Below are 13,209 nucleotides of genomic sequence, written 5' to 3'. Positions count from 1 at the left end.
TACTAAAGTCAATTGACTCCACTTTATTAAATACTATTATTTTCTGTCTGCTCTCAGAAGCAGTGTAGTCAGGTGGATAGAGCATAGGTCTGGGACTCAGGAGACTTGGGTCATATTTCTGGCTCAGCCACTAGCCTGCTGGCCGACCTTGAGGAAGTCACGTCACTGCTCTCTGCCTCAGTTTATCTATCTGTAAAATGGGGATAATGAGCCTTACTGCATTTGTGAAGTACTTTGAGACCTACTGACAAATAGCATAAAAGCTAGGTATTATTACATTACTTTATTACATTAAGCAAAAGCCAGATGGCTTAAAGTTTACATTTAATGTTCTTTACTTCAGCTCTTCCCCTATATTTAGGGCCCTACCAAATTCAGGGTCCATTTTTGTAAATTTCATGCTCATAGCATTTTAAAAATCTTGAATTTCATGGTTTCATATATTTAAATCTTAAATGTCATGGTGTTGTAACAAAGCATAAATATGTATTTAAAAACAGCAAGATATAAACACATAAAGCTCTTAAATCAGCATTTCTCAAAGGGGGGGAGGGGCGACCCAAGAGAAGGGCGCAAAGCTATTGTTTCGGGGGGTGTCCCTGTATTGGCACCCTTGCCTCTGCACTGCCTTCAGATTTGGGTGGCCAGAGAGCAGTGCAGTGATCAGGAGCAGTGCAGACATAAGGTTGGCACTACACCAAACTCTCCGGCTGCCCAGCTCTGAAGGCAGCACAGAAGTAAGGGTGGCAATATCTTCCCCCTGCCCCCACCACACACACACAATAGCCTTACAGTCCCTTTTGGGTCAGGACCCCACTTTGAGAAATACTGTGTACTTTTGTACACATTTATGCTCTAGTATAGTATAGGGTAAAAGTACACAAAAGACCAGCTTTCATGGGGAAGACCAGATTTCTCGGTCTGTGATACGTTTTTCACGGTCATGAATATGGTAGAGCCCACCTATTAATGTTGATGTAATGATATCCAATTGAGCTCTTCACATTTTCATCACATACAGTACTCTGCACCCTGGGCTAACAGTAGTATTGTAATATTTTCCTCTTAATTTATGTCTAGCTAACAGTGGATCTGTAATTGAAATAAATGTTCTTCTGTGTGCATACTTTTAAATTCACACACCCACAAACTACTTTAAAATAATATTAAAAACCCACTTCTGTGCTGCTGCCTATAGTGAATCTTGTTTGCAGTGTAGCTGTAGCCATGCTGGTTCCAGTATATTAGACACACAAGGTAGGTGAGGTAATATCTTTTATGCGACCCAGTTGGTTCATTAAAAGATATTACCTCACCCACTTTGTCTCTCTGTAGTGAATTTTGTTGGGATTGCACAGAAAATCCCTTTTGTTGTTCCCCTTCTCTGGCTCATCCCTTTTTGTATTTCTAGACAACACCTATCACATCATGGGGAGCTACTGCAAAGAAATATATGCATTGTTATTACTATTGTTTATTAGAGTTTCAGTACTGTGCATGGATATATATATAGTCAATCAGACAACTGCTTTTGGTCATCCATGCTCTACTCCTGGGGGAATTCTGTGCCACTGCACAGAATTCATGTCTCCCACAGATTTCTTTGCTTCCCCGCAGAAAAATTACTTTCTGACGAGGAAGCAAAGGGAAGTCACAGGAGCGGTCATGCACCTCTCCCCAGCAGCACGGGTGCATCCTTTTGGGCACACAGAGCAGCTGGTAGAGAGGTAAATTACTGCGGAGGAAGGGGAGGGGAGGGAACAGGGGGCTGGTGCTTGCTCAGACCCATGTGGGGTCAGGTCAGACCCACCCTTTGACTGCCCAACCCCTGTGCATCAGAATCCCCATACCCAAACCCCACTGCTAAGCCTCACCCCTGCACCCAGAACCCCTACCCCTGCACAGAGCCCCCCACACTTGAACTCCCACTCCATCAAGCTCCACCCCCCACATCTGGCTGTGGATCCTATCCTGTGCTGGGCTCAGCTGCTAGTCCTGGCTGGGCTGGGAGTAGGGGAGGAGTTCACTTTCCCAGCATGAAGTGGCCAGGGCTCGGGCAGACCCACCCTCAGAAACCTCTCCGGGCTGCAGAAAGCTCCCTCCCCCGACTTTCTGCCTTCATCACTCCTCAGCTGCAGGGGGAGGTGTCACTGTATGGTGAGCTGCTCCCCCATCCACCCAACCTCCATGAATCTGGACCTCCCCATACCCAGGCCCCTTGCTGAGCCTCATCCCCCTGCATTCAGAACCTCCCACTGGGCCCCCCTGCTGAGCTCACCCCCCCCCACCGATACCCAGAACTCCCCACTGAGTTCCCCATACCCAAACCCCCACCATGCCGAGCCTCACCCCCTGCATCCAGATCCCCATCCCTGCACCCAGACCACACCTCCGCTGAGCCCCCATCTCAAACCCCAATCCCGATGAGCCCCACTCCCCTATGCACCTGAACCACCTTGACAAGCCACCCCACACCTGAACCCCCATCCCATTGAGCCCCAATCAGCTGCACCTGGGCCCCCACCCCACCCTCTACTGAGCCCCATTCCCCCACCCCCAGACTGCCCCTGCCAACCCCATCCACCCACACCCAGACCCCCCCCCCCGCTGAGCCCCAACTTCCTTCACTTGAATCCCCCACTGAGTTCCATTGCCCCTGCACCCAGAACCCCATGAGCCCCTGTACATCCAGCTCCCTCCCCCCTCCCACACACGGACCCTCCTACTAAGCCACCTGCACCCAGATTGCCCCACCCAGAATCTTTTCACCCCACACCTGGTTCCCCCCCCCACCCCATACCCCTCCACACTTGGCTCTCGCTGGGCTGAGCCTGTCTGCGCACACCTGGCGTGCCTGGCGCAGAGGGGCAGGGCCCTAGGGTGTTTCTGGGGCAGGCCCAGCCCTTGCTCTGTGTCAGGGTCAGGTGCAGCCTCACCGCTGAGTCCATGTCCTCGGGGGGGGGGGGGGGAGGGCGAGGGCTGCTGAGTGATCTCCCACCTGCCATGCTGGAGCCTCCACATTTATTTATTTATTAATTAATAATGAATAAAATTTGCAGAATTTTAAAATGTGCCCAGAGTTTTTTTATTTTTTTAGCGCATAATTCAGGCAGGAGTAATGTTCAAGAAAGATGAAATCATATTGGAACAGGGGCAGAGAATTGCTGCTAGGATGATCAGGGGAAAGGAGGCCTTATCTTATAAGAGGAGACTGGAAGAGCTTGGCTTGTTTAATCTAGCAAAATGAAGGCTGAGAGGTGATATGATTATGCTATAAATATATCTGCAGGGTAGACACCAGGGAAGGTGAAGAGCTATTTAAGCTAAGGGACAAAGCTGGCCAAAGAACAAAGAGGCATTAAACTGCCCATGAACAAATTAGAAGACGGTTTTAAACATCAGAAGGGTGAGGTCTGGAACAGCCTCCTAACAGGAGTTGTTGGGGTAAACAACTTAATTAGTGGTAAGTGAAAGCTGGACAAATATATGATTGGGATTGTATGATGAGGTTTCTTCTCATGGTGGGAGGCAGGGCTTGCGAGCTTTGGGAGTCCCTTCTGCTTTATAAGCTATGTTCCTAAATCTCATGCTTCAGAGCTTCAGCTGGTCACCTGCAGGTAGGGTGACCAGATGTTCTGATTTTATAGGGACAGTCCCAATATTCTGGGCTTTTTCTTATATAGGCACCTATTACCACCCCACCCCCATCCTGATTTTTCACACTTTCTATCTGGTCACTCTAACTTCAGGAGTCAGGAAGGGATTCTCCCTCCTCCAGAGGGTTTGGGGCTTTTTTTGTCTCCTTCCTCTGAAGCATGAGGCATGTCCATGGCTGGAGATGGGACACTGGATGGGGTGGATCAGGGCACTGATGTGATACCAAGCATTCTCCCTCTCAGGTATGTAGCTGGCTGGTTTTTGCTCACATGCTCAAAGTCGAAAACTGATCATCATCTGTGGGGTCAAGAAGGAATTTTCCTCCAGGTCAGGTTGGCAGTAACCTTGGAATTTTTTTAGCATTTTTCTGAAGCATGTGGGTGCAGATTTCTTGCTGAGATTATCTGGGTATCTGTCATTTAATCAATTCCTTGACATTGCAAGTGCCTCGGATACTGGTGCACTTTGATCCCTCCTATTCTCTGCCTGTGGCACATAATAGTTTGATCTCTTGCAGGCTGTAATGCTTTGGTCTAATTTTGGTTGCTGGGTTTAGTGTGTGGGTACTGTGTGGTATTGGTGGGCTGTGATATTCAGGAGGTCAGACTAGATGATCTGGTGGTCTCCTCTGGCCTTAAATTCTATGACTAACTGCTTTTGAAATAAATGGAATAGCATAGCTAAATCTTCATACATCACACTGGAAATGTGTTCAGAAGAGTCTGGCTTTTAATACCCATTGAAATATGGTTTGAATTATATATGCGATTGAGACTACTTCCAAAAGAAAAGTTTAGCATAGCTTCCAATGAATTCCCTTTCATGCAGCTCATAAAGCTTCTGCCTGTGAACCAAACAAGTCCCACTTTGCATCTCTGCTGAGCTGTTATGCAAGTCAAATAAAGAATCCATACATTTTGTTGCTGAGGTGAAAGGGTTTGGCACACAGTCTCCTACAAAACCTGCCAGGATTACGGGAGAGTGGAGCCACTTGATGAACTGGCTGCCCAATGATGGCTAGATCATCTGGGATCTATAGAGCAGTGTGAGAATGCCCAGCAGCCCAAAAAGTATAGCAGATTGGGAGACGGAGATGGATTCTGAAGGCAAGAGAAGGAGTTTCCATGTTCACTCTGAATTATAAAAACATGAAGTGGAAAATGCTGCTTAGGCCATCTAGTGTATCCCCCTGCCAGTGTAAGGTTGCTCCCTGCAGTACAGTATATAGGGAGCCTTACTGTATCCTGTGTTGACTCTGGCTACAAGAAGCCTTGCTTTTCTGTTTAGACTAGAACTAAAGGAAGCCTATTTCTTTACTCTGGCTATGGATAGCCTCTCCACACTCCCACCCACATCTAGGCTAATAGAATTTTGGGTTTCAGAGTAACAGCCGTGTTAGTCTGTATTCGCAAAAAGAAAAGGAGTACGAGTGGCACGGCTGTTACTCTGAAACCTGGCATTATGCAAGGCACTGCATTTAGCCGTATGGAGTGGAAATCTATTTAAAATTGGTTAGTCTCTAAGGTGCCACAAGTACTCCTTTTCTTTTTGAGAATTTTGGGTTGTTGCCTTCTGTCTGTAAATACAATGGTCACCCATACAAGCTTGCTGACTGCATATAATGGTACCTCAGTAGATCCATGACTCCTATTTACTGCTGTCATTACAGTCCTATTTAAGCTTACTTCATTATGTAAGGCACAATTGTGATGGTTTTAAGGGTGACTAGTGTAAACTGCACTTGTTTACACTAGGAGCATGACACTAGCGACTAGAGAATTTAAGAAGGCTAATACTGGGTTTGTATTTAGAAATATTGTATTACATTAGAAGCACAAATGTAATTGGCACTTCTCAAACAGGCCTGTTCATTTAAGATGGATTTGCAAAAGTTCCTTAGGCACCCAATTCCCACTGATTTTCAATGGGATTTGGGCACCCAGCTCCCATAAACTTGGTCAAAAATCCCATCCCTTAATACATGCGTAAAGAAAACATTTCTCAGCCAGAATAAAGAGTAAACGTAATAGGCTTCCTTCTCCTGGTATCTCCTCTACTGGTATACAAAGTAATAGACTTCCTTCTACTGGTATCTCGAGACCCCAGATGGAAGATGAAATTAAAGAAGGATGGGGAGGGAATGTAGCCATCAGTTGTTGTCAGTAGTTTTCAATGCACTCAGTTTAATAGGGGTTTGAATGTGCACTGTGAATGTTCACGAGCCAAAGATCTGTCTGAATAGTACCAATATTCATATTATTGGGTGAATTTGATATTTCTCATCCCTAGCTAATTACAGTCATTGCACTCACTTCATTTCCCCCCCCCCCCCCCCCCCCGAGAATTGTTAGGTGATTCGGCACTTTCCTTAGCTCACCAGAAGTATTGCAGGAAATACAGTTCTGTACTCCAGTGTCACAGAGTAGTCAGTGAATTTGGTTGTCATGTGAGCAACAGTACTTCTACACAAAAGGGTGAATTTTATGGGGAGAAACTCAGCACTAAAGAACAATCCTCAAAGGTATTTAGGCACCTAACTCCCATTAAAATCAATGGGAATTAGGTTCCTGGGTACTTTTGAGGAAGTGGGCCCAACTGTGTTCCTTTTCCCTTTTTCTCTTTCTAAATATTTATTTGACTAAGCTTGTAGTAAAAGCCAAACCATGTGTTTGTCCACTAAAATGAATCATTCAAATAAACACAGGAGTGTTTATTGAAATGTGCATTACTTCAAATAGTTGTCATGCTAACTTAATGGACTCATTCTAATTTCCGTTACAATCACCAGTTCTCAGGACTCTGATTTAATAAGTACAGAATCCTAAAACAAGTGCGATTGTGGGTCTGTCATTTAATTACAAATATCTTCAACAGCAACCTGAAGTGGCCTTGGTTCTTCTTGACCTTCTTCAGATGTAAAGAGAAGACAAACTGTTCTTTGAGAGGGTATATTTAAGTGAACTGAGTACTTATGAAAGGTCCTATATTGACAGTACTATAAATGGTGGTGTTGTAGCTGTGTCACTCCCAGGAAAGTAGAAAGAGAAGGTGGATGAGGTAACATCTTTTACTGCACCAACTTGTGTTGGTGAGAGAGAGCTTGAAAGCTTGACTCTCTAGTATTGTAAATATGTAATGCTCGAAGGATTTCTAACCTGCTTCACCAAAGTGAGGAGTTGCACCACTGAGGTCAATAGATGTACAGGTTTGGGGCCCTGACCTTCCCCAAGTCATATCAATGTTCCAACACATTGGCATGATGAACTCCTCCAGGATTAAGGTAGACGGTTGCAAATAAGTGTCCTACAAAGAAAAATCCCTTGAGTGGGTGGTAGAAGCACATAGATAGTGTGGTCAGCATGTTTTTTGTCTTGGAGGAGTTACATTTGACATGGTGACATGGAAAAAAGGGTGGGAAGGGAAATCACAATGCAGTTCTTTTTAGTGAATCAGGGGCAAGACTAAAGATGAGAATTATCATAACCACTACATTTGGTGGGGACATGCCAGACTCTTACCAGCATAAGATTTATGTGGTATTTAAAGTGCCCAAAGAGGTATCCATAGGCAGAAAAAGACAAATACACAAGAAACTGTCTTCCTTTTCCCCAAATCCTAAACTGAATTTATCACCATTATGGAGAGGAGACGTTATCTAGTCATGGGATGAGATACGGACTATAAATCAGGAGTTTTTGATTCCATTTCCAGCTCTGGAAAAATGTAACCTTCAGGATGGTCTTTTGCTCCATCCAAATATGTATGTGATGGATTGTCGTATAGAGATTGGTGACAAGAACTGAAGCTGAAGATGTTAGGTAACTAACTAGTGCACAAAAGCGTAGGAAGGGTAGCTACAGTAGTAGAGAGGTTTGTAAAAAAGGTCATCCCTATTAATTCAACATTAAAAGCTATAGGGAAAGAAGGCACAGCAGCAGTAGATAACAATTAAATGCAGGGTAAAGCGGAGCTACACAAAGCCTGGATCACAGGACAAATCCAGCCTAAACTATCATCTAAATCACCCTTAGACAGCATCTCCCTGTAACTGCAGAGGGAAGTCAGTTTCATCAATTGCAGGTTTTTATTGTAAATGAACTCCAGCAAAAAGCAATTTCTAATCTGTTGAGGAAGATACACCCACAAGCTAATATTACGGTTGTGCGCATAGTTCTGTGTTAAAACATTATAGCCAAAATTATTAAATGTGAGTGGAAACATTAAGCACCTAAATCCATAGTTAGCCACTTAAATAAAATTGTGTTTTACAGCTGTACACAATACCTAAAGATCCTAAACTCACTTCAACAATAGTCACTGGGTGGTCTGGTCACTGCTCGGCACCTCTGAAAATGAGGTTTTTTTCCATGCCTGTTTGTGGATTTAGGTACCCAACTTGGACTGTTCACATTTATATGCAGAATAGATACAATCCTTGTTTCTGGTAAATTACCAGTATTACCCTCAGTAATTCAATCCTTGGACACCCCTAAAGTAAAAAGAATAACAAGGAAAAAGAGATCCGGATTGAATTTAAACATGTAGAATATGTATACCTTATTATTTAAGATATCATAGTTAATAACATGATATGTATTACCTTTATTTTCATAGTTTTTAGTTCCGAATAGCTAGTAATTGAATCTTCTTAAACAGAAGAGACTTGCGAAGGATAAGAAAATTAGCAACTAGAGTTCAAGAATAGGGAGAGAATAAAAAGAAAGGTAGATTTCTATTTAATCTTGGTGCCTTTTGGCCCTTCTCCTAATGCTCCATCTCATCCTCAACTTCCTCCCCACCCTACTCTACTCTGTTCTACAGTTGAGCAGAAAACTTCAGCTCTGGATCTTGTTTGGATCAGGTATTTTGTTTCACCTTATAGAGCCTGGGCTGATGAACTTTGTCTGCTGAATTCAGATCCGAGTTAAGTTTTGAAACCCTACCAAAAGCTGTGATCCAAGCTTTTGCTTTAGTGCTATCTCTGCTCTTCACTGAATTTTATGAGAGCCAGATGGGGAGGTCTCTTCTGAGATGTTGTCTGCCATCTCTCTCCTGTGTCCAGCTGTGATTTTGTTGATTGAAGTGCAGTGGGAAAATCTACAGGGTTGAGGGGGGTGAGTGAGTGTCAATAAATATTGCTGTTCAGACAATTCTGAAATTTCCCTAGGTTCCTCTGTCTCTACTTAGATACTCCTTCTTTTTAAACTGAAGTTATCTGTGTTGTATCCCTCTTCAAAGGCTAAGACCTGATCTCAGAGTTTGGGCCAGTCAATGATTGGTCCTCATGTGTTGTGAGGAAACATCCCACAACCTTGTGTTCCCTGCACTTGGGCCAGCCACAATCTCTGCTCGCACTCCTCTGAATGCCGTCTGGCTATGCTGTTAGCCGCCCAAAAGGGGACAGGGAGAAGGTGGCATCCCAAATCCTCCATGGTGGCTAGCAGAACTGTCTGGCTGTGCAGGAGAACACGTGCTGCATCCCCTTCCAAAGTGTGGCAGCAGAAAGGGGGAGATGCTTCTCTCTGTGCTGCTGCCATTGAGGGGCTGTGGCTAAAACCCACACTATAGCCATTTAACAGGATTAGCTGACCATTCTTTTAAATGGTCCCTTAAACTAAACCCACTAAAAATAATCCATTGATTTTCCTTGCTTGCTTTGACATTTTCCTTCTAAAGATCTCCAGTCCCTTAACCACTGCTGCTGCCCTCCTCTGACCTAACTGCAGTTTGTCTGCATGTGGTTGGTAATAAGGGAGGCAGAACAGAATGCTGTCAGAATGTGCAAGGGTGAGGTTCTGGTGTCAGTACAAAGACTGCAGCTGAGAGCAGGAGACAGAACTGGTGAGGTTCCAGCAAGAAAGAGTGTGAGGCTATCAGGCAGGGAAGCCTGCCATGTCAGGAGATAGTCAGACAATATTCTCAGACCAAACAGCTGATTTGCTGACAGAATTTCCCTAGAAATAAAATCACCAGTTGCCGTTATATTATTCTGGCATCTCACATAGTTAACCTTAAATTTGTCCTTTTGAGGCCAGTAAATGATGTTCCCCTCTGTTGTGTTTTTATATGGTTAAACAGCTAATAGCCTTCTTTTTTCCTTTCTGATGTAGGTGTTGTATTCCCTTACTTTCCACGGCTGGGCCGCTATAACCTAAACTTCCACGAGGCTCAGCAAGCTTGTCTGGACCAAGATTCTGTTATCGCCTCCTTTGACCAATTGTATGATGCATGGAGGTCGGGGCTGGATTGGTGTAATGCAGGCTGGCTCAACGATGGATCAGTTCAGTACCCTATCACCAAACCCAGAGAGCCCTGCGGAGGAAAGAACACAGTGCCTGGAGTCAGAAATTATGGGTTCTGGGATAAAGATAAAAGCAGATACGATGTTTTCTGTTTTACATCAAACTTCAATGGTAAGAGTTTTGAATCATTTCTGTGCTTCAGAAAATAAACTAACTCCAAAGGTACTGAAAAGCAGCAAGAGATATTTGATTTGTCAAAGTGCATGTTAGTTTTGGAAAGTGTTATCACTGAATTTATGAGGAAATGAGTCTGAAGTGGAAAAAGAACAAATTTTGCCACGTTTTCATGTCATTCATTTTTAAAAGCAATAGTCAGAATGAATATTGGCAGCACATTCATGTGTCTCTGTTTTCATTCCTAGAAATTTGTGCAGGTATGTTCCATATTGATACACTGCCTAGTTTATTTAAGTTAAAGCAATGGAGAAATCAGTGTTTCCTTTCATTGAGTTGGCCCCTTAAGTAAATAGTGAGAATATACTACAAGTTAAAAACCTACCAAAAGGTAAAAAACTACAACGAACAAGTGTGATTAGGAATTCACTGTTCCTATGTAACTTTAATGCCACTTTATACTCTCTAATAAAGTATCAAACAGTTCCATTTTGTATGGTAACCCTCGCCTAACAAGGGCATACCATATTTGACAGGGTAACAAGCGTTGTGGATGGGGGGAAGTGGTAGATGTGGTATATCTTGACTTTAGTAAGGCTTTTGATACTGTCTCACATGACCTTCTCATAGACTAGGGAAATACAACCTAGATGGCACTACTATAAGGTGGGTGCAGAACTGGTTGGAAAACTGTTCCCAGAGAGTAGTTATCAGTGATTTACAGTCAAGCTGGAAAGGCATAATGAGTGGGGTCCCACAGGGATCAGTTCTGGGTCTGGTTCTGGTCAATATCTTCATCAATGATTTAGATAATGGCATAGAGAGTACACTTATAAAGTTTGTGGATGGTACCAAGTTGGGAGAGGTTGCAAGTGCTTTGGAGGATAGGATTAAAATTCAGAATGATCTGGACAAACTGGAGAAATGGTCTGGAGTAAATAGGATAAAATTCAATAAGGATAAATGCAAAATACTCCACTTAAGAAGGAACAATCAGTTGCACACATACAAAATGGGAAATGCTGCCTAGGAAGGAGAACTGCAGAAAGGCATCTGGGGGTCATAGTGGAGCAAAAACTAAATATGAGTCAACGGTATAACACTGTTGCAAAAAAGCAAACATCATTCTGGGATGTATTGGCAGGAGTGTTGTAAGCAAGACATGAGAAGTAATTCTTCTGCTCTACTCCACACTGATTAAGCCTCAGCTGGAGTATTGTGTCCAGTTCTGGGTGCCACAAATTTGAAAAAGTCCAGAGAAGAGCAACAAAAATTATTAAAGGTCTAGAAAACATGACTATGAGGGAAGATTGAAAATATTGGATTTGTTTAGTCAGAAGAAGAGAAGACTGCGGGGGGGGGGGGAGGAAATGACATGATAACAGTTTTCAAGTACAAAAAAGGTTATTACACGGAGGAGGAAGAAAAATTGTTCTCCTTAACCGTTGAAGATAGGACAAGAAGTGATGGGTTTAAATTGTAGCAACTACAGTTTAGATTGGACATTAGGAAAATACTTCCTAACGGTCAGGGTGGTTAAGCACTGGAATAAACTGCTTAGGGTGGTTGTGGAATTTCTGTCACTGAAGATTTTTACGAGCAGTTAGACAAGCGCCTGTCAGGAATGGTCTAAATAATACTTAGTCCTGCATTGAGTACAGGGGACTGGACTAGAAGACCTCTCCAGGTCCCTTCCAGTTCTATGATTCTAATACCAATCTTGTTAATTCCTGGCTTTTGTGACTAATAATTTAGGCTCTTTTGTCACACCTTTCTACACTGCCATTGCTCTGTTCCTATATAGTTTTGTAGGCTACCTGCTCTCATCTTGGGTTGCTCTAAACTTCAGTTTTATGACTGCAAGCCTTGGATTTGGAGCAGTCTAATCTTCGCTAGACATTAGTATGGGTGCAGCTGAACAGAAAGCAGTAGTCACTGCTTGCTGTAGCTGAAGGGTTAGTCTGAGAACCTTGTAGCATTGCTTAAAAAGATGGCTACAACCAATAGCAAGGATCAGGGCCATCACAGACCACAAGCAAAGACAGCTTCCCTCCTCAGCATCTCCACTGACAGCTTCCTGTAACCATGTTAGGGCTTCTTGCTTGTGAATAATTTTTATCCATCTTGGAAAGCAGATGTTTGTCTTTTAGCCCACCAGCATAGGATGAGTGCACTTCTTTACTTATTTACCATGAAATGTGTTCATCCTCAAATACACAAGATTAAATACATCTCTTGCTTTAAGCACAGGTACTTCAATTTCTTAACCTCAAAGAGGTCTAATTTTTAAATGCATCATCTGCCAGAGTTAGTAAGTCTTTGACAAAACTCAGTTCTCTCTCTTGAAGAGGATGTTAAATATGGACATTAAATTAAATCATGAAATGGAAATACCCTAGTACTGCTTTAACTGCAAATTTGAATGTAACAACTTAAACTCTGGAGCTTCTAGGTCACCTCCATGGTGGATTGGGTGAATCATATAACTCAAAAACTATATATACACTTCATAAAGAACTAAAGATTGCAGCTTTGTAGCATCTATTCCTAAGAGCTCCTTAAGGGAAGATGTTGCAGCAAAACTCTCTCATTCTCTTTAATAACACAACACACTATAAAATTAGTTTCAGGACTTTATGAAATTAGCTGTTATGATCTCTGATTAATGCCCTTTATTGGATCTACTACCTGACCACTGTTCAATCCATCTGCAGCCATTTCACTCTCAAAACATATTTTATTAGATTGTATAAATACAGGCTTGTGATTTGTACTTATGTAGGCAAAGTAAAACACACACCTTATGCAAGTCCTAATAATGTCTGACCATGGTTTATGCTAATACTGCATTTGGCTGCTGGCAATCCCTTGGTGTTGTAGTATTCTTAGGGCTAGCCTGAGAACACTGGGGGGAAGTGGGGTGTAGGTGGAACTGCATCAGGAATGTTGGCTGGCAAGTGACTGAGATTCAGCCCTAGAAAGGACGTTGAATGCAGTCCACTGGTTGGATCATCATTGTCCGCAGTATGAATTGGGAACTCGTGGGTTGCACAATGAGAACACTGAGCCATAAACCCCCATCATCCAGATTAGCCCTCTGCTGGGCTCCGGTCTGGCTCCATTCATCTCACGTCAA

At 43.2% G+C, this 13,209-nt stretch overlaps 1 protein-coding gene across 3 annotated transcripts in view; it reads left to right on the top strand.

Moving 5' to 3' along the window:
- The window catches only part of HAPLN1 (hyaluronan and proteoglycan link protein 1), a 93,155-nt gene that overhangs the window by 69,147 nt on the left and 10,799 nt on the right, over nucleotides 1-13,209 (top strand). For all 3 annotated transcript variants that reach the window (XM_075128560.1, XM_075128559.1, XM_048851348.2), the window contains exon 4: nucleotides 9,768-10,070. In XM_075128560.1, coding sequence (XP_074984661.1) covers nucleotides 9,768-10,070 — 303 coding nt within the window. The remainder of the gene's footprint in view (nucleotides 1-9,767; nucleotides 10,071-13,209) is intronic.

The sequence above is a fragment of the Caretta caretta genome, chromosome 5 (genome assembly GCF_965140235.1).
Source record: "Caretta caretta isolate rCarCar2 chromosome 5, rCarCar1.hap1, whole genome shotgun sequence".
NCBI lineage: Eukaryota > Metazoa > Chordata > Testudines > Cheloniidae > Caretta > Caretta caretta.
The sequence above is the reverse complement of the archived record's forward strand: the minus strand, read 5'-3'. Positions and strand labels throughout refer to the sequence as shown.